At 34.0% G+C, this 22,093-nt stretch overlaps 1 protein-coding gene and 1 long non-coding RNA gene across 2 annotated transcripts; one reads left to right on the top strand and one right to left on the bottom strand.

Moving 5' to 3' along the window:
- The first annotated feature begins 8,869 nt into the window (after positions 1 to 8,869).
- Positions 8,870 to 11,576, top strand: LOC112328802 (uncharacterized). Its single transcript, XR_002983986.2, has 2 exons — positions 8,870 to 9,244; positions 10,026 to 11,576. It is a non-coding gene; the product is annotated as an uncharacterized LOC112328802 (long non-coding RNA).
- A 5,477-nt stretch (positions 11,577 to 17,053) lies between these two features.
- On the bottom strand, positions 17,054 to 20,916 carry LOC127904156 (uncharacterized). Its single transcript, XM_052446235.1, has 3 exons — positions 18,610 to 20,916; positions 18,201 to 18,518; positions 17,054 to 18,118 (listed from the first exon to the last, which is right to left on the bottom strand). Exons 1-3 carry the CDS (start codon positions 19,536 to 19,538, stop codon positions 18,079 to 18,081), a joined length of 1,287 nt encoding a protein of 428 aa, XP_052302195.1. The 5' UTR covers positions 19,539 to 20,916; the 3' UTR covers positions 17,054 to 18,078.
- Between the last annotated feature and the right edge of the window lie 1,177 nt (positions 20,917 to 22,093).

Genomic DNA, 22,093 nt, shown 5'->3' with positions numbered 1-22,093 from the left:
ATGTTGTAAAGAAATATAATGCTATAAAAAAGTTAAAATTTTAGCCATATGGTTTTCAAAATGAATTTTTTTATTATTATTTGTTTCTCATAATATTTTTCCTTGATTCTTTGTCATATCTCCTTAAAAATATTCTTGTTTTTGGTCCACCGCATAACTAATACTAATATTAATTGAATAAACCTAATAAACAAAAACAACATCAAAGAAAAAATAGAAAGTGAGTTTATTTGAGTTCGAAGTGCATTTGGATCATCTCTAAAGGATGAGATTGCTAGAAAAATACTAAAAAGAGTCATGATGAAAAAAGATAATAGAAAACAAAAGGGTGAAAATGAGTGTTAAAGGGTGATCCAAATGGCAAATGAAGCTTTAATATAAAATTATCAAGAAATAACAAAGTCAAGACAAAGAGAATATCTAGAAGGTTCATAACCATATTACTTATTTAAAACATAGTTAAACTAGAAAATGAGCCTACTATCACAATCATATTTACAATTAAATATAAGGGTTTAAGTGACGCGAGGAAGTTTATAAATTCCGAGCCAAGTATAATCATATGCTTTGATCATAGTTTATGATTTCAAATTGTTTATCAAATATCCTAAAAATAACATATTTCAAAAGATCCCTAGACGATCATATTTCAAAAATGTCATAACTTAAATTTTGATTTTTAATTTTATTTTTTTCATAAATAAAAAGAAAATGAAATGAATGAAAAAAATTGAAATTCGGGTCAAGACAACACAAATTGAAAGTGTTGAGGTTTAATTAAGGTGGAATTATGACTTTGGAAGTTAATTTTGGTAGAAATTAAAAAAATTAACAAGTCTGGGGACTCAATTTAAATTTGATTTGGTTTAATTAATGATATCGTGAGTTTAATTGAAGCATTGATAAGTTTGGGGACTTAATTAAGCTTAGAATTAGTTTAATTAATGAAATAAAGGGCTTAATTGAAGAAGTATTAAAATTCAGGGCTGCTTTAGGTTCAAATTGCAAGCAATTAAAGTCCAAGGACCTTTGTGTAAAAGGCGCCGCAATGCAGGGGTCTAATTAAGATTTCTCCCAGGGGTCCATTTAAACAAATGTTAAAATTGGAGGACTAAATTGAAAAACGGCCGCCCAGTCTAGAAACGGCGCCGTTTTTCATTTCCATTCATCGTCTTCTTCCTCTGGAAACAGAGGAGACCCCCTGCAAAGGAAAACATCAATAGCCGCACACAGGCCAAATTCAAGGCCGCATTGTCTATCCACAGAACCCATAGGATTTGGTTTGGTCTCCTTCACCCTCATAACTCTCCCCTGACGCAAGGATAAGCACCACCAACAGTCCAACAATGGCAGGACTGTTGGTGTTTCCATTCTACCCAAACACGGAGCCAATTCACTCTATACAAGTTGACGATCCCAGGGAAGATAAGGATAAGGATCCCTCTCAAGGTCTGGCTCTATAAAAGGGGGAGAGGGGGAGAACCAGTGAAAAAAAAAAAGACAGAGCAAAAAGGAGAGAAAACCAAAGAAATCATACAGAAGAGACGAAGAGAGAATTGATTGGAGAAGCAGAAATTGAGAGAACAAAAGAAAAAAAAAAGGGGCCGAAGGCAGAAAGGAAACCAAAAACAGAGGCTTCGCCAGCAACAAGCACCTGCAGATTTTCGTCCAAAACGCCTGCAAACCAAGTTGTTTTCGTTCCCTCCTTTCACTTTTAATTACCCTCCTCTTGTAGCTAGCGTGCGTGAGCAAGTCACGCACGCTTGCAGATAAAAGCCAGCCGGGTTACTGGTTTGGACCAGTAACCGGGTTGGGTTGCTGGGTCTAGCCCAGCTCGTACGGCTGGGCTAGATCCAGCCCAGTGTAAAAAAAAGAGTGGGCCGGGTCCAGGCTTCTGGCCCAGCCGGCCCAAATTATGTTGGCTAAGGGTGTGTTTGGCAAAACAGACCCTTATGCTTTGTCCATATATTTTATTTCTCTTTCATTTTAATATATGGTTGAATAAGCCTCATTTTAATATCAGAAAATTCCTGAAATATTTGGGGATCTTCATGGATTTATTTATGGGCTCCTTGCGTTTTATTTTATTTTTTTTCTTTTGTGATTTGTTTTTTTTTTCTGCTATATGGTCAATACGTGGACCATTATTATTAAATGCAAATCTGTTGTGCAATGTTTTTTTTTTTTATTATTCTTGTCTAAAAAGAGTAAATAATAAAAAGGGTAAACAAAAAGAAAAAGGCATAGAAAAATTGTTTATTCTTCATTAAAAATTCAAAAATTTGCCAACTTATTCATTGGTTTCAGAGTCAAGAATATTGTATTTTTTTTAGGTTTGTGCAATATTTACCAAAGTTAAAGTTGGAAATATTCGTAGGCACTGTTCAATGATGCTAGAGTCAGAAATATGATTAGGAAGAACAGGAAAAAAAAGGACAAACTCTTAACAATTTTAGATAAAATCAGTAATGCAGTCTGCCTCAAGTATGACGTTTAAGGGGTGATAACATCTTTCCTTTCGCAAAACCAGTCTCGGATCAAGAATTTCTGTTGACTAGTTAGGATTCCTAATGACTATAATACTAGGTGACGACTTCTTAAACGAGACCGTTTTCTCAAAGAACAAGATGTCAAATATCTATTATTTTTCCATAATTTTTTTTTAATTGGTCACCACAATATCCGGGTGTGATAAAGAGATCCCAAGTCGATCATTTACCAAAAAAAGGTTTTTAGTTGATAATTTTTTAAAGATTCCAAGTCAATTTTTTTTTAAAAGATCACTAGTTAAACAATTTTCAAAGATCCCAAGATGATCATATATTTTTCAAAAATCCCAGGTGATTATTTCTCAAAAGATTGCTAGTTGATCATTTTTAAATATTACCAAGCCAATCCTTATTCCTTTTCATCTCTTTCAAGAAAAAAAAAACTTTGGCATGCTATTTTTCCTTACAAACCTTATCATAATCTAATTTTGATTCATTTTTTTTAATTTGATTTTTAAGGAGGTGAAAATTAATAATTAAAATATCAAAGAATGATTTAGATTAAGGGTGTGATCCGACAATATATGAAAAAACTACGGACTATAATGTATGTTTCTTTTCTTGATATTTAGTTGAAATAAACTATAAGGATAAATTTAGCTAATCCTTTTTAAATATTGAATTTAATTTTTTTTAAAAGGAATAATTTTATCTTGTACTAGACTTTAAATTATCTATGCTTTATAACTCTTGTATTATAAATATTAATCTTAGGGCATCTCCGAATGATGTGCTAAGTGGAAAACCAAAAATAATAATAAAAATGTTAATTTGGCTTTTCAATACTTGTTTTACATGATTTAAGGGGGATTCTAAACAAAATACCAAAATATTATTTCTCTTACAAAAATATTATTTCTAAATATTTTGCAAAAATGTCAAAACCTTACAAAACACTATTCATTAAAAATATTTTTTTTTCACTAGTTTCTTTTCCTTTGATTTTTTTAAATCTATGTTTTTTTTTTGTTTTCTATGAGATTATCCTGGTCTCATGACTCGTGTTATAGGTTTGGTTAGTTCATCCAAGTTGTTTTTATGTCTTTTTTTAGTTATTTTTTTTCTTCTAATTTCATCCTTTAATATTTGATTGATTGAGAATTGTCCAAGTTATCATTAAACCTACAAAGTCGACCGAGATATATCAGGTTGTTAAAATAGTTGTGTGTTAAATATATTAAAATACAATTTGCATTTCTAAAAGGCTTTTTACTATTGGAGTTACTGTCTTTGTATCTTGTTTAATTATGGTGGATAAGACATAATAAAATATAAAAAAAACTATATTTTACCTTTAATATGTATTATTGTCAAACTTACTTATTTTAAAAAATAATTAGATATTTTTTTTACTTTAGTTTATATTAAGTGATAAAATTAATAATATTATAATAACTCTAGTTATAAAACTTGTATCCTTTTATTAAGAATTTCTCATTCTCAATGATCTTTTACGATATTATGTTTGGTTTAGTACTTTAGAAATTAAATCACATAAAATCTAACTTATAATATTTATCTATAATTTATGCATTGATTAGTACTTAAAAGTGTATTTTTATCAAGGTTTTATATCATCATTTTGCACTTAAAGTATCAATAACTCCTTAACTAGAGCATGCTTTATAATAACATGTCTAATAATATAAGATACCTTTAATTTATGGTAAATGTTCATCTTAAATGCAGGCCTATCACATAAATAAAAAGATTGATTGATGAGTTTAACTACTGAAATTGAGAATACAAAGAGAGGGCTAAGCTTTAAAAAGAGATGCTGGTTCAGTCTAAACTGGAACACCATTCGGTTACTGGATCATAACTGGAGCTGTAGAACTTGGATTTAGGTCTGGTTTATATGTATGGAAAGCTAAGACATAGGCCTAAAACTTTCATGAAGAGTCAAAGATTTAAAAGTGCCATTTTCGAGTTCAAATGGTAGCAACAACGGAGAAGTCGGAATCTGTCCTGCAGCCTAGACACTGTTCAGTGTTCAGCCCATATCCCGAGTTCTAGAAGTTCAAATTCACCGATTCTTGTTTTGTTGGAAAGCTGAGACAATTTCCCAGAACTTTCATGAGGACTATCTGTTCAAATTTTGATGTTAGCAATGAAGTTTTCTGCAGACAAGAAGATAAGGAGTGTTACTAAGTCAAGAGGTGGCCACCCACTCAACAATTAGTCATCAAATCAATAGTTCTGAATTTTGGCCTATAAAATGAGGCATTTGTCATGCATTTAGGCATATTAGTTTTTAGATCAAGATCATGTTCTTGCTCTCTCTCTTTATATTTTTGTAATGGTTAAGTTTTGCTTTCATTAATCTCTTGTTTATGCCTTTCATTTCCTTTATTATACTTATATAATCATGTTCTCCTCTTGTTTATCTATGTTTCTCTTATTTATAATGTTCAGCTAAGTTTATTATGTTAAGGTGAAAAGGTTACACTAATGATGTAAGAATAAGTATAGTATAAACTCAACATGGACTTTAATGTTTGATACTAACATGTTTTGTATTTATTATCTTGTTCACTTTTAATACTTTGCTTGTTAAATGATTAATCTAGATTTATGTTGTATAACCCTTGATACAACAAATATTTGGCACTTTCATAGCCCAACCGTATGGTATAACCGACATCTGTGCTATGAAATAAACTTGATTTGTTGTTAACATATGTTATAATCATGAATACCTGACAACATTTACAAGTATTAGCATTATTCAAATAAGATAACTAATGTAATCATGTTAACAATTTATAATCCAATTGGAACCTCCTTTGTGTGTGGTTTCCAGTTGAATAATAAAAAGAGTTTATATTATACTTATTTGAAATACCATTAGTAGATCATTTCATCTTGACAACTGTTTTTATCATTGTTTAATCTTCACATTAATCTTACATCTTAAAGTCCTCCTTAACTCATCACCACCACTACCATTATCATCATCTTATTATTATTATTATTATTATTTATATAGTTAACTTTTATGTGGTTCGATTATGATCTTGCTGAATTATTTATTACTTTGACATTCTTCTATTTGAGAGAAGACATCAACTTTTTAATCGTGACATGTATTATGATAAAAAATTGTTTAATAATGATGGAAATCAAATTATGAGATAGGAGATGAAGTCCGGAGTAGTTGGATTATAATCATGATAAAAAACATCTACCTAAGATTCGGGTAGTAATATAGCCAAGTCCAGAAACTAGGTACTATTTTGAAGGTTAATAGCTGGACAAAGGTTCAATAACTAAAAGGGCATGGTTCTGGAAGAATCGGTCGGCCAACTGTATTTATAAATTGCTCGTTTAATGAATTGAATAATTATTTTTACTATTATTTTAATTAATTGATGAAATTGATCGGCTGATTAATCAACCGATAAAAAAAGATGTTAGAATATGGAATGAATTGGTCCAACACAATTTTAGACAAATTTAACCTGCAGACTGTTACTATTGACAGCAGCCTATCACAAAAAAAAAAATATTGTACTTTAAATCAAGATTCCCTCAAAGATGTTTCGAATAAAGAATACTAAGGTTTATTGACGATAAAAAAAGAAAATGTATGTATAGAGAAGCAAATTTTTCTTTTTATTAATATAAGTGTCTGAATTATACATCCCAATTAATTTTCCGGAACCTAAAATTAATGATCATGCACAACAAGGATTAGCTAGAAGACATAGCTTAGGTTAAATTGCCAGCCAGCCCAATGTTTTTCAGCCTACCACATGTTTTCCATCTACTCATCCATTAGGAAATATAGTTGAAAATAATTTTTTTTAATTTTAATTTTTTTTATATTTTTAGATTGTTTTGATAGGTTGATATTAAAATAATTTTTAAAAAATAAAAAATATTATTTTAATATATTTCTAAATAAAAAATACTTTAAATTACAATCATTACCGTAATCTCAAACAGTAGCACTCTTTTTTTCCCTCTCATCCCTCTATTTTCCTGGCATCTTTTTTTTTCTCAGGCTATCCACATGTTTTTCAGCCTAGCTAGTGCAAACCACACCATCCTATTCCTATCTCACCGATAAACAACTTATCTGTAACTTCTTAGGGTAACCTTTCCACCAAAAGGCAAAAGCCATCCTTAAGCCAGACTTAGCTATCTTTACCGTCAATGACTTGTTCTCAAGCACCGACCTATCTTTCAATGGCAAGCATGGCATGCCAATCAATACTCAACTTTCTAGGAAAGTAGATATTCCCCATTATTTTTTCTCTTTTATCAGGCAAGCTTACATGACGGCAGACTCAAGAATGCCTAATTGTATGTGCCGGCGACAAAGCTTTCTGCATTGCTGATTATGTTTTACCACCAGACATCTGCATGCGGTAAAAAAAATAAAAAAATTAACAGGAAAGTAAGAAACTACAATGGGAGCTCTAGATGATTTTGATTTTCCCTCGTATTTCTTAGGACTGTGTTCGACTTTTTCAACATTAGAGATCCAAGAAGGTGAATTTCATGAAATTAATTGAGATATGAATAAGTTATTCCCAATATTTATTATTAAAAAAAAAGAAAGTTCACAAGAAATTTTGTTTTTTTTTTCAGACTCAACAGCAAGAACAACTAAGTTTCCTGGTTTGACAAAAGACAAGACGTTAAATCACTCACATGTTTACGAGGTCTTCAAGGCCAAAGTAGGAGGATAGAAAATTTCAACATTCGATCAATTAGAAAAACGTGAAGAAACACGTTTAATAGTTATATAATCTGGACTTGGAGGGCAAGGAGATAATGGAGTGCTATCAGATAAGTGTCCAAAGTCTTGATTAATTTCATGGTTGACAAATTAAGGGCTGATTTCCACTTTGTTTGCTCTTTAAAGAAATCTGATAAATATACGTATTTGCTTTGACCAAGACAAAATATATCACTCTCAATTTTACTTGGTCTTCACAGACCCTCTATTAGAAAAACGTGAAAAAACATTATTTAGTTCTTGACTTGCAGAGGAAGGAGCACCAGAAAAGTGTTAGATACCTGTCCATGTCTGCATTAATTCCATGTATAATAATAAGTCTAAGATGGCGTGAACAGGTCCTGTCGGCTACGGCTGAACCTGGCCGTGTAATCATGCTCGACAAAGTTAAATTAATCTTGCATCCTCTTGACCTGGCCATGTAATCATGCTTGACGAAGCCTTAAGTCCGGCCTAACCTCGGTCTTATATGGACAGGACAATTAACACATAAATATTTTAAAAATAAATGAAATAACATAGAATTTTTTTTAGTGAAATAATATATTTTTATTTATCATGATTTAAAACACGATATATATTATGTTTTTAAACCTTAATAATTAATTAATATCATGATTTAAAATTATTACATTAAATAAAAATAAACCAAGCACTTAAAGGTTTAATTAAAAATAAATTGAATATAATTCTAAAAAGTATAGCTTAACTGGTCAGATTCTAAGTTTGTTTTCTAGAGTTTATTAATTCGAGTCTCACAAACTTTAAGATCATTGAAGACTTATATAGTTATTAAGTTCGTGGGATTGATCGAAAATGTATGTTTAAAAAGGTAAGAATATCTATATTAATAATAATAAAAAAAAATAAAATAGGCTGAGCACTTTACGGTCTCAAGGCGCGCCGCCTTCTTCTCCTCCTTGTATGAACTCACCTCATCCATCTATTGCATTCTCACCAATAGTTGCTGCATGGTTTCTAGGCATTCCTCTCACCACTTTCTTGTACAGCCCTCTGGTACTCCTGCTAGCTTGAAAGGGAACGTCCATTGGTAGGCACTTGAGCTACTGCTGCCGAAGTGATTGTGTGTCTATGGCTAAAATTTTCTCTCTATTTTATTTCTCAAGAAAATGGATATTTTAATCCAATTTTTGACTTTATTTTTTTTTAAAATTTTCAAAATCAAAAAACCAAAAATAAAAAAAATAATAAAACCTAAAAAATATATTCTTGATGTATTTGCACCATTTTCAGCATTTTTTCCAAAGAATTTAAAAAAATAAAAATAAAAAAATACATCTATTATTTTAGTGATCTATTTGTAATTATGGAAGGGAGAAGAACAATTCTAAAATTAAAAACTCTCTCACCAAGCAACCCAATTTCTAATCCGATGGTCCACAATCATTTTTTTTAATCTAAAGATTTATTTTTCTTTACTTTGCCTTCAAGTTATCAAATATATGGTAGGGATTTATTCTTGAAATTTAGTAGTTAGTTTTGGTTTACTTTCCCTTCAAGCCAAATAGATTTTTACCTATAAATATACGGTTAAACACAATTTAAAGGGGAGTTTGAGGAGAGAATTAGTTAGAAAAAAAACCTACTCACATACACACCTTAACACTCTCCCTAACTCAGCACACACTACAGACTCTTCCAAAAAATAAATAAATTAAAAACAGCAAAAAAAGGCCAACACTGAGAGCCTCCTAGTCTTCTCTCCTTCCATCGTCATAAGAGCACAAAAATAGCCCCCCCTTTCCTGTCGAACCACAGGAGCTCCTCTCCACCATCCACTACTGTGAGTGGCACTATAACCATTAACAACCCTTTCTGCCAGCTTCACTCCTCTCCTTTTGTCTTCCTCAACAACGAGATTTCCTTTTTCCACTCACCACCGGCGACTAAGCAACGACAACATCACCTATAAATGTTGTACTTACAAGTAAGTTGATATTTAAATATCAGAAATTGACTGAAAATTTTTATAATTATTTTGAATATTCACCAATTTTAATTAGAAATATTTTTCACCAACAACACACGAGTTTTAAAAAAACCCTTTCCGCCTTCGAGAATAGGTACCCATTAAAATAAAAAACTATCGTACTAAATAAGTCCATAGGACTTATCTCAAAGAAATATTTTATCATATTTTAGCATTTTATCTTACAATAATCACAAAATAATTAGCTATAGATACCCATTAATAGCAAAAGTATAACAATAATATTTAATAATTTTTACCAAAATTAATTTATATAATTAGTATTTTTTTTATTAAAATAATCCCACTTACTTTGACTTGCTTTACATTTTTTGACACCAAATGTGATATATAATATTTTTCAAAAAAATATTTTAATAAAAAATATATTAAATTGATGTTTTTTATTTTAAATTTAACATTATCGTATCAAAACTATCAAAAATAAAAAAGCATATAAGAAATTAATTTAATACTTTTTACTATAAAAAAATAATTTAAAAACTCTTAAAAAAATAAAAGTTACTCCAATACTAAACTACCCGGAAGACTCGAACAAGCTTAAGTAAGACTCGAACTGATGGTGAAGATGCAAGTTGTCTTTTGTTATTAACATGGAAATCCATAGATTTCAAAACTTTTCAATTGCTTTTTGGTTGCTAGTTGCTAACTTTTTTTTGTTCTAATTTGAAAATCTAAACTAAAAACAAATGACAAGATATCATTTTGTGTTTGTCAGAGAGAGAGATTCTCTCCGAACGCCCGATCGATGGCCCTCACGGTAAGGAAGTTTACTACTTTCTTCAACCCAGCAAAAGAGCATATTCTTCGTTATTCGTTAGAGTGACCGTTTGCGGATCCAGGAGTTCCAGTATAGTAGGCGAGTACAATGGGAATAAATAAAGTTTTTGGCTTGACTCGGAAACCGCTAGTCAACTCGTAAGCATAGCCAGGGGAGATATAAATGGGAGTCACATGGATCATTGCATGGCCATGGACAGTCGAGAGGCTTAGATTAATGAATAGACATCATCTTTACCAAAAAATCTAAAATATTTGGTGGTGGTTTCGTTCTTGCATATAAACTACCTGTCTTTTTTGTTTTTTGTTTTTGTTTTTATGAGATATTTTCTTACAACTTACACATGGATGTGCATGTACCTCAAGATTTTTTTTTATGATCTAAAACTAGACACCCGAAATTTCAAAACCCTTTAAAAGATAAGTTTTTACCTTTTCCATACTATACTCTTCGTATATATTCTCCTCGTTTTAGTCCACAAAATCTGATGTATCATATATAGCACTTCAAATTTTAATCACTATGGAACATTAGAAGTGAATAGGGGGAGGAAAATGGAGAGTAGGTGTGGATCAATAAATGGCACAAATTTTCTATACGAATAAATTAGTTAGTGGGTTTCATATATTGTACTTGTGAATGAGTGACCATTGTTTTATCTTCGGGATGAAATCCAAACCATCGACCTGGGCTAAAATTTTGATGTTGCACTCGAATTAATTCTCCAAAATTGTGTTATTCTTAGTGGGAATATTGTGACTTGGTTGACCCTATAACTAAGTTGCGGGCTGCAAGTAACTAGATAGAAATAATATGATCAATTTAAATAAATTATTTGATCAATTTCACAATTACAAAACCCTGTTCATCAAATCTCAGATCATGCAGCTAGCAATCAAAGAACATTAAGAAAGCAATTGGTGTCATCTTTATCCTTTCCACTTCACAATGATGCATCATCAACCAAAGTGAGTGAATGAGATAGTTTCCCGGGCCTGGCTAAATATGACTAATTACATCTGATTTTGTTGGCAAAATTACTACAAGCGAGATGGATATGAATTAACAGGGAAGTAAGAAACTACAATGGGAGCTCCTGATGATTTTGATTTGCCCTTTGACTTCTCTGATTTGGGCGCTTTTACTTCTGGAACTGAAACATTGTCAGTGGAGACTCGTGAGCAAAAAGAGGGAACAAAGCAGCTGAAAATTGCCGAGAACTTAGCCATTGTGGCTTTGTATTGCTTGCTTGACGTTTCTTTCTCCGTGAAGAGAGGCACTTGGTGTTTGTTCTTTAGCTTAACAATTAGGAATTGCTAGTAAGAGCAACGAGAGGGGAAAAGCAAGCTTGGAGAAGGCACGTTGGAAGCTAAGTTGATGAATTCCTTTTTTTTTCAAGCAGTCTATTGGGCCTGTGAATGTAACGCAAAAGAATTGGCTGTTTATAATGAGATAAAAATGAAGCGTGTGAGAGAAGTTTATGCTTTACTTGCAAAGAAAGGAAAACCAATTTTCAGTGGCTGCTTTGACCACAATGACTAGTGACACTTAAGGGAAAGATTATTATATTTCGAGCTTGCAGAGCAAGGAAGATCTTGATATATATATATCTACTAATAATTTAATGTGTCCAAGTCTTAGTTGCGTATATATTACAAAAGCCAGGGAACAGTCCAAACTTATTTTATACAATGGTTGTTGTTGTTAAAGAACCATCTCAATCCAATAGCTTAAGTTGTTAGATGAGGTCCCATGATATAATTTATATTATTCTCAAACACACCCCCTCAAGTGAAAGCCCTTTGGGCTTGAAACTTGCACAGGTCCACATTATCTTATGCTTAATTTTTATTAAATAAATAGGGATGATGAGATTCGAACTCGAAACCACTTGGTCATCAAGTCTCTGATACCATGTCAAAGAATCATCTCAATCCAATAACTAAATTATTATATAAAATTTCAAAATATAATTTATATTATTTTCTAACCGTTGTGTCCCTTTAGCTTTTGAAACAATGGTAGATAATCGTTACCTATTCCTTTTTTGAACGTTGATTTTTGAGCATATATTTGCTTTGAAATTGCGTGTCAGAAAGAGATGTTTATTTGCTTGGAACATTGTCTCTGTTATCCAGCTGAGTCTTGTTTTCTTGACAAAGTCCAATTGTTTTATGATGCACTTGTCATTTTCTAATTCTCAGATGTAAGCACTTACATTAGATATTATAGAATGTACCTATATAATATTATAGATATATTCTTATGTTGTAATTTTCACCATCATTATATATATATATATATATATATATATATATATATATATATATATATATATATTCTCGGAAGGAATCCAAAAAATAATAGGAATAAGAAAAAAATACTGGAACACCCATAAAATGGCTAGGAATTGGTTGAGGAGGTTCAAAAATACAAGAATTAAAATTTGACAGTATATTTTTAACTGGTGAGAGCCCTGTTCATAAGGAAAATTCAATTTGAGGAAACAAAGTCCAAAATCGGATGTTTATGGACTCAATTAAATGTTACCTAAGGTTTAATTGAATTTATGAAGGGTTTGATTGCAAGAAAAATTGATTTTTAGGTCAATTTAGGCTTTTATTGGAAGAAATTAAAGTTTTGGGGTCCAATTATAATTTTAAAGAGTTGATTTGGTCAAATCAGGGGCTTAATTGCATAATTATTGAAGTTTGATGGCCAATTAGGGACTTGATTGAAATAATCCGAAACCAAGAACCAAACCGGAAAAGATGCTAAAATCAAGGGATCCAATTATAATTTATCCAAGGACTTGCTTACAAAATATCAGAACTTGAGTGACCAAACTGAAAATGGTCATTTCACATCTCAAAACAGCCATTTGAAACAGAGCCGTTTAATGGACAACTGTTCATTACCTTCTTCCTCATCAACCATTTCAAGCAATAGAAATATTGGAGACGTTTTATCATTAAAGGCATTGAAATCAAGCTGGCCGTTACCAGCACAAGGCCGTCTCTGGCCTATAAAAGCAGGAGAAAAAGACGAACCAAGGGGGGAGAAAAGGAAGAAAGAACAGAGGGGCAGAGCGAGCAGGGCAGGAGAAAACCAAGAGGAGGAAGTGCGAGAGAAAACAGAGAGAGCACAAAAAGAAAAACAGAAAAAAGTACAGAAAGGGAAACACAGAGAGGGGGAGAAGGGAAGAGGGAAAAAAAACAGAGAGAAGCATTGCCAGCCATCGTCTTCGTCACCAAGTGCTAGCTTCGCCTCCAGCTGTACCAGGGAACAGGGAAGAAGAGAAAGAGAGAGACAGACGCAAAGAGAGGTGTCGGCTTCACCATCGTCTTCGTCACCAAGTGCCGTCTTCGTCTCCAGCTGCACCAGGGAACAGGGAAGAAGAGAAAGAGAGAGACAGACGCAGAGAGAGGGAGAAAGAGAGAACAGAAGCAGGCGAGAAAAGGAAAAAACCAGCGGCTGGTGCCTCTGCACGGGGAAGAAGAAGAAAAGACAGCAGCGCCACCGCCTGTCGCCACCTAGCGCCACCGTGAGCAATCACCGGAGACAGCAACCACGATCCCTCATTCCAGGTAATCTTCTCCCCTTCTCTGTCCCCTCTTCTCTGTTGTCCTCCTTTGCATGCAGAACGTGAGCAATTCACGTTCTGCAGCAAAGGAAAAATAATTAGCTGTGCCAATTTTTCCCTCGGGCTGGACAGCCCAGCCTTGTAGAATGAAGGTTTTCCTTTTTGGGCCGGTGCTGGCCCGATTTCATTTTTGGGTCGATCTCGGCCCATTTTCCTTTTGGGCCGGGTCCGACCAATCCCATTTAAAGAAAATATATTTATTTGAAAAATTTGTGATTTTATCGCATATTTTTTTATCCATTTTGATTAATATCGGTTTGTATTTCTATACCAAAAAGATACGAATTCGATATTAAAATACCTGGTTTTTGTCAAAACATTGCAAAAAAATTATATAAAAAAATCTTGTTTTCATGTATACGGTCATTTATCTCAAAGGAAAAAAAAATCATATCATATTTTCATACAAAAAAATTCAAAAATATGTATTAGTATGCATTTTGGCTTTAATAACCAGTTTATTAAAGTCACGAGAACTAGACCAATATTTCAAAAATTTCAAAAAAAATATATTGTTTTCTTTTAGTATCTGGGGTTACGACCTTATAAATAAGATGTATTTCAGATATTAAATTTTTTTGTTGACGTTAGAACGGTTATGTTTTACCTGATAAGATAAGGATCTCCTTACCGAGGAAGACTTTTCTTAAACCATAGACGGACCAACAACTAAAAAACACGACAAGACCTTGGATTTTATCAGACAATAAAACAATGTAGCTTACCTTAGGTAGGGCGTATTTGGGGTGCTAATACCTTCCCTTTACGCAACCAGTCCCCGTACCCGATCTTTGAGACCAGTTAGGGTTCCTAGTGACCAAAATACTAGGTGGCGACTCCCATTCCATTTTTTCATTGATAAAAGATAAGAATTCCTTGTCTTCCTATATTTGCCTGATAGATAACACATATGAGAGTGAATGTTTTCTCCGCGATGCCGCACACGTGTGACATCCATTGCGGTCTTGCGTAATTGGAAGATTCATCAACTTGATATTCATAATGCCTTCCTCAATGGTGTTATTGTCAAAGAGGTCTACATGAAACAACCTCCAGGTTTTGTTGACCCTGCTCTTTTCTCTTATATGTGCCGGTTGCATAAGTGTTTATATGGTTTAAAACAGGCCCCACGGGTATGGTACACTCGTCTGAGTGACTTTTTGCTTTCTATTGGCTTTCATGCTTCCAAGGTTAACACCTTCTTATTTATCTTGTCTGTTGGTACTGATATATTTTATCTTTTGATTTATGTTGATGACATTCTGCTTACGGGTAACAACTTTACTATGCTTCACCGCCTAATACAGTTACTCAGTTCAGAGTTCAAGCTTCGTGACTTAGACGCCGTTCATTATTTTTTAGGTATTGAGGTTCAGTCTACTGCTATGGGTCTGATGTTATGACAGCATAAGTATATTCTTGACATCCTCACTCGAGCTGATATGACTTCTTGCAAACCGGTTGATACTCCTATCTCTACTTTCAAAGTCACCATACTGTCAGATCCCTTGTTTTCTAATTCTACATAGTTTCGTTAGATTGTGAGTGCTCTTCAATATCTTACCTTTACGAGACCAGATATCTAATTTGCTATTAACATAGTTTGTCAGTTTATGCATGCTCCTACAGATTCTCATTAAGGTGCCGTTAAACGCATTCTGCGTTATCTACGGGGTACGACCACTTATGGCTTACATATCACTCACAGTTCCTCCTTTGCTCTACATGGCTTTACAGATGCAGATTGAGCAGGTAGTATTAATGATTGCATGTCTACGGGTGATTATCTTGTCTTTTTTGGTTAGACGCCGGTTTCATGGAAATCAAGCAAGCAACACACAATTGCTCTCTTCTCCACCGAGGCTGAGTATAAAACATTGACAGATGGCACTGCTGCGGTTATCTGGCTTCAATATATATTGAGAGATCTGCAAATTTATTCTGCGTCTACTCCTACTATTTGGTGTAATAATCTAGGCGCTACTTATTTATCTGCAAATCCTATCTTTCATGCTCGTACTAAACATGTTGAGGTTGACTATCATTTTGTATAAGACATGGTTGCGAAGAAAGAGATTCAGATTCACTTTATCTCCTTTCATGATCAACTTGCAGATGGTTGCGAAGAAAGAGATTCAGATTCAGATTCATGTTGAGGTTGACTATCATTTTGTATGAGACATAGAAGGTTTGATTCAATTACTAATACTAAGGTAAATTCAACATTAACAATTACAATTCAAAAAATTATTCAATAATTATGCCAATACAACAAAACAATAAATTAAAAAAAAACCCTAGAATAACAATCAAAATAAATAGAAAAAATTAAACACAAATCATGCAATAATAGAGTAAAATTAATAATTATTCCAACATATTCAATTATTAATTCTATGATGAATTCAACATTAACAATAAATATTCAACAAATTAACTAATAATAATTATGCCAATACAACAATAAAAATATTCAATAAATTCAAAAAAAAAACTATAGACTTTAGCAATGAATTATGCAAAAAAAGCTATAGGCTTTATCTACATTACAAAAAATACACCAAAACAAAAAATATAAAAAAAAATAGCAAAAACAAAAAACCCTTAAAGTAAAATAAAATAGAAGAAACACATACATTTTAAACTGATAGAGATTCACGCGAAAAGTTGCTAGAGATTGCTGGTGAAACCTTTGAAGAATGGAGAGGAAAAGAATCAGTGAAAAACTAAGGAGAAGAAAAAAATGAACTGAAGAGGTGGTCGAGGGAACTTATATTGCAGTTTTACCGACGGATTCACCGTCGGATATAAAATTAATTATTATTTTAATTTATTCCGTCGGTGAAGTGTCAACAATCCGTCGGTGAATTTTGAATTTCGCACCAAAATTTTTAATTACCCTCCATATTTTTCGTGGGCCGTCGGTAATTCCGTTGGCAATCTGACGCGGTTAGAGATGCATTTAATGCATAACCCTTTGGAATTCGCGCGGTCCGTCGGTAATTTTGTCGGTAAACTTGACCGCCGACAACTTACCGACGGATATATATCTGTCGGTATGGACGTCGGTGATTGTGGCATTTCGTGTTACTCTCTGTGAAATGCCGACGGATATAAATCCGTCGGTATGGACGTTGGTGATTGTGTCATTTCAAGCAATTATTTCGTGTTACTCTCTGTGAAATGCCGACGGATTTATATCCGTCGGTATGGACGTCGATGATTGTGGTATTTCAAGCAATTATTTCGTGTTACAAAATATATCATCCATGATCTATAATTATTTCAAGTAATTATTTCGTGATTGTGGTATATCAAGTAATTATTTCAAGTAGTAAATATTTCGTGTTACAAAATATATCATCCATCCATAAAAAAGGGTTTTACACAGGGCTTCTTTTTGGTAGTTAGTCAGAATTTTCTTCTTCTTCGTCATCAATTGAATTGTCATCACCTTCATCGTAATCTTCAATATGGATATCATCTTCTTCATCGACATTTGCTTGTCCGCTAGAGCTCAAAACAAAATTCAACTCCTATGCGTCAACATCAACAAGACTATCATCGAAAACACGAAAATTTGAATTTTCTTCCAATTCAATCGAAGGCACAACACGATATGGTTCAACCAACTCACTAACTTGAAAGACTTCATCTCGCACACTTGTGTCTTCGTTCTCATCTTGAACAACCTCGACACGACCCCGGGGTTTCGTTTTTAAAACGGACAACCAATCCACTCTTGATCGATCCTTTCTAAATGAAGGGGTGTATGTGTAATAAACTTGTTGACATTGTTTTGCGAAAACAAAGACATCGTTTATGTTGCGGAGTCTAGCTTTTGAGTTGATTTCGACCAGACCATAATGCGGATCAACTCTGATTCCTCTGTCAGTCATGTCATACCAATAGCATTTGAATAAAAACACTCTATTCTGCTCGTTATGATATTGCAGTTCGACGACCTCTTCTAATCTACCATAGTAGTCAACTTCTAACTCACTACTAGTGGATCCCTTAACACAAACACCGCTGTTGTATGTCTTTCTTTCTTGCCTGTATTCTTCAGTATGAAAAATATATCCATTGACAAAATACCCGTTATAACACTTACATTTTCTTTCAGGCCCCAGGCTTAGTGAAGACAATGACTTAGGCGCACTCCTTCCCTTTTGATAAACCTTGTATGTAATGTACATCAATAAACAGTAAATGAACAAGAATCTCGTAATGACATGCATACATACAATAATTTTGCAAGTTAGAATGAGTTTGTGATAGTGCTTACATGTGTTCTGAACCACGTGGCAAACTGTTCATCTTGTAATTGAAAGATCTGGGATTCGATCAGCTGTAGTTATTGAAGAGCAAATATTGTCGATGTTGCCTACAAGTGATAATAAGTGTATGATATTACAATTTATAATTAACAGTATATTACTAACAAAGTTTAATTAGTATAAACTTACTGAATAAATGGTCTTAGCTCATTACAGTTAAATAGAACATAGTTGTGTGCTTGTTTGAACTCTATTTCCAACAAATATCTTCTTCTTACGGCATTTTTAGGTGTGGGTCGTCCAGTATTGGAGAATATTGACAAGTTCCCATTGGAAGGCACTTCACCGCCATCATCATGCCGTGGAACGCGATTGATTCTCGTTCTCAGATGAGGTTCGAAATAGTACGAGATAAATGTTGAGATCTCCTCAACAATATAGGCCTCACATATCGAAGCCTCAACATGCGCCTTGTTCTTAACCTTTTTCTTGAGATTAAACAAGTACCTGCATTGAATTAATCAAGTAATTATTTCAATTAACAAAAACATAGAAAATACTTTCATATATGAATTACATTGCAACTGTAATATCTAACCGTTCGAATGGGTACATCCATCTATATTGGACCGGTCCTCCAGGTTTTGTCTCGAACGGTAGATGTATAGGGAGATGCTCCATTGAGTCAAAAAATGATGGAGGGAATATCATCTCAAGTTTGCATAATGTCTCGACGATATTCGTTTGAAGCCTCTCAATGTGCTCAATATTCAACTTGCTGGAGCATATATCTCTGAAGAAATGATTGATCTTCGTGAGTGCATCCCATATTCCCTTTTGCAACAAATCACGAAAAGCTAATGGGATGAGTGTTTGCATAAACACGTGGCAGTCATGACTCTTCATTCCATACAATCTGCAGTCCTCTACATTAACCAGCCTTGATATGTTCGATGCATGTCCATCCGGAAAACGCCGCCTCTTAAGCCATTTGTAGACTAGTAGTTGTGCTTTTTTCTCTAACATGAAGCTTGCTCTTGATTTTACGACCCGTGACTCACCATAAATTAACTCCATATTTTTACGGTTACAATATAAAGCTATATCCATTCTAGCCTTGATATTGTCCTTTGTCTTCCCTTTCACATCCATGACGGTGTTGAAAATGTTCTCAAACATGTTCTTTTCGATGTGCATGACGTCAAGGTTATGGCGGAGCAGATTGGTCTTCCAATAAGGAAGCTCCCAAAAGATACTTCGCTTTACCCAATTATAGGTCAAACCAAACCCAGGAAACTTTTGCTTACTTGATTGAAGGCCAAACACAATGTCATCGTACTCTGATACAACATCATGCAATTCTTCACTAGAAAGACGCGGGGATGCAACATCTTTTTCAACTCTGCCAACAAAGAAATCTTTTCTGTTTTTTCTGTACCTGTGATTAAGTGGCAAGAAGCAACGATGACAGTAAAAAAAAGAAGCTTTACCTCTGTTTGCTAGCGTGAATACCTTCTTGTTTTCCATTTAGTATGGACATGCGAGTTTTCCATGCGTGCTCCAACCAGAAAGCATTCCATAAGCTGGAAAATCATTGATAGTCCATATCAAAGCCGCCCTCATAAAATTTTTTTGTTTCCTCGATATATCATAAGTCAGAGCTCCGGAGGACCACAACTGCGCCAACTCATCAATCAACGGTCGAAGACAAACATCTATATTCCGCCCCAGGCTGCTTGGACTGGGTATGAAAGTAGATAAAAACATGAACTCCGGCCTCATACACATTCCCGGTGGCAAGTCATAAACTGTGAGTATGACCGGCCAACAAGAATAAGGAGCAGCAAATGACCTAAATGGGTTGAATTTGTCTGTACACAACCCAAGACGCACATTCCTTGATTTAGTTGAAAAGTGAGGATGCACATTGTTTAAGAGTTTCCACGCTTCGCCGTCAGAAGGATGCACCATCACTCCATCAACCGCATCATGTGTCTGGTGCCATGTCATGTGCTTAGCAGTTCTTGGTGACATGAATAACCTCTGCAGTCTAGGTGTGATCGGGAAGTATCTAAGTTTTTTATATGCCACTAGAGTCTTTCCCCTGCCAGTTCTGGGTTTGTAACGGGAATGCCCGCATGTCATGCATTCGGTCATCTCAGCATTTTCAAGGTAGTATAACATGTAGAAGTTAGGGCACATGTCAATTTTCTGGTATCCTAAACCGAGGGGTTTCATCATGGACTTCGCAGCATAGAAGTTCTCTTTCAGCCTGTTCCCTTCAGGTAAAATGCTTCTCGCCCATTCAATAATCTTGTCATACCCGGCCTCACTCAACCCGTGATCTGACTTGATGGTGAACACCTATGCTACGACCGATAATTTACTGTGGTTCGTGCAGCCATCCCATAATGGATCAGAATCTTTCAACAAATCAAAAAACCTAGCTGCATCTGCATTAGGTTCTTCTTCTATGATTGGACATTGACTGACATTACCTTGATTCATTCTCATTGCATCCATAACCATATTTCTGTAAGGATTAGTGTTGTCATTTGCCGCTTCATGCACGTTGCTAGCACTAGAAGTATACCCAACCACCGTTTCTTTCATTCTCCTCTTACTAACAAATACTTCTCCATGTGCATATCAACACTGATAATTCTCCATAAACCCTTTGTGTAGAAGATGCATCATTACAACATCTGGATGCAGATACTTTTTATTTTGACACTTCATGCATGAACACCTAATATCGCATCCGGTAAAATTTCTGGGAATAGATGTTGCGAAATTAATAAAATCCTGAACCCCGTTACAATAATCCATCCTCCGCAATCCTTGGGGTGAATCTCGATACATCCATGAACGATCATCCATGACTTATATCGAACCTCTATAAAATTATGATGACATCATGTATGAATTAACTAAGTTAGGTAAATAAACTTGCAAAAATATTACTTTACCTCGAGATTATCCAACAAACCAATCACAACTTCTCATAAATATTAAATATTTATTATCATTTATCAACGTCCATACAAATTAAAATATATAAATTTACAGAAATTACCACTCCGCAATACCATTGATAAAACTTTAAACGGACCCATTAAGCAAGCTATTAATTATTTCAAAACAGCACATGTACTTCGATAGTTCCATAAAGTTTTAACAATTTACAAACAAATACAATCTTACAAAATCTAAAACAAACCATAACAGGTATAGAATTATACATTCATATACTACAAGTTTGTTTGAGAAATAACAATAAAACATGTACATCTACTAACAAAATACATATACTAAAAAAACAATAAAATTGACATTTAATTAAATGTTAAAATTTAAAAAGATAGAATTACTTACAAAAATTGATAAAATCCGTCGGTAAATCAGAACACGGATGCTGTGACCACAAAACTTCAAGAAATATAACTTGTTGTGCTGATATGAGGGATTTTTGTTTGGGGGGGAGGGGGCTGGTTGTTTGCAGATGGGGAGAGTTGGGATTAGGAGGAAGAAGGAGAAATAGGGGAGGAGAGGGTCGGCAGAGCTGACATATATTAACTTTTTCCGACGGTTTCACCGACGGAAACTACATCGGTGATTCTGACGGAAACATCTACACGTCACCGTACGGATCTACCATTTCAAATCCCTCGGTGATTCCGTCGGCAATTTAAACGGCAAACCGGTCACGTCACTATACGGGCTGTCGTTTTGAATCCGTCGGTGATGCCGTCGAAAAAAATAACCCGCCAAAACCTCCATGTCAGAGACCCGCCTTTTTTTTTTTTTAAATTCGAAAACTTTTCCGTCCGTAATTCAGTCGGTAACTACCGACGGAAACTTTCCGTCGGTAGTTACCGACTGTTACGGACGAAAAAGTTGCCGTCAGTAATTACCGACTGAATTACAGACGGAAAAGTGTCCGTTGGTAATGTCGACCTCAAATTAACAACCGAAATATTCCGTCGGTAAATCCGTTGCTATTTAGCGAATTTCTGGTAGTGATTTCTAGATAATCAAATCAATCTATTTTTTTTATTTTTTTAATGTTGAATGAAAATAAC

The sequence above is a fragment of the Populus trichocarpa genome, chromosome 1, assembly GCF_000002775.5.
Source record: "Populus trichocarpa isolate Nisqually-1 chromosome 1, P.trichocarpa_v4.1, whole genome shotgun sequence".
NCBI lineage: Eukaryota > Viridiplantae > Streptophyta > Magnoliopsida > Malpighiales > Salicaceae > Populus > Populus trichocarpa.
Note: the sequence above shows the minus strand (reverse complement) of the source record. Positions and strands in the feature narration are given on the sequence as shown.

Bases quoted from the DNA above. Each gene is read 5' to 3' on its own strand.
- LOC127904156 (XM_052446235.1), bottom strand. From the start codon at position 19,538: ATGGAAAACAAGAAGGTATTCACGCTAGCAAACAGAGGTAAAGCTTCT. The intron at 18,519-18,609 runs GTTAGATATTAC...AATTCAATGCAG, and splicing joins TGGATGTACCCATTCGAACG to GTACTTGTTTAATCTCAAGA. The intron at 18,119-18,200 runs GTAAGTTTATAC...TATCACTTGTAG, and splicing joins GAGCTAAGACCATTTATTCA to GCAACATCGACAATATTTGC.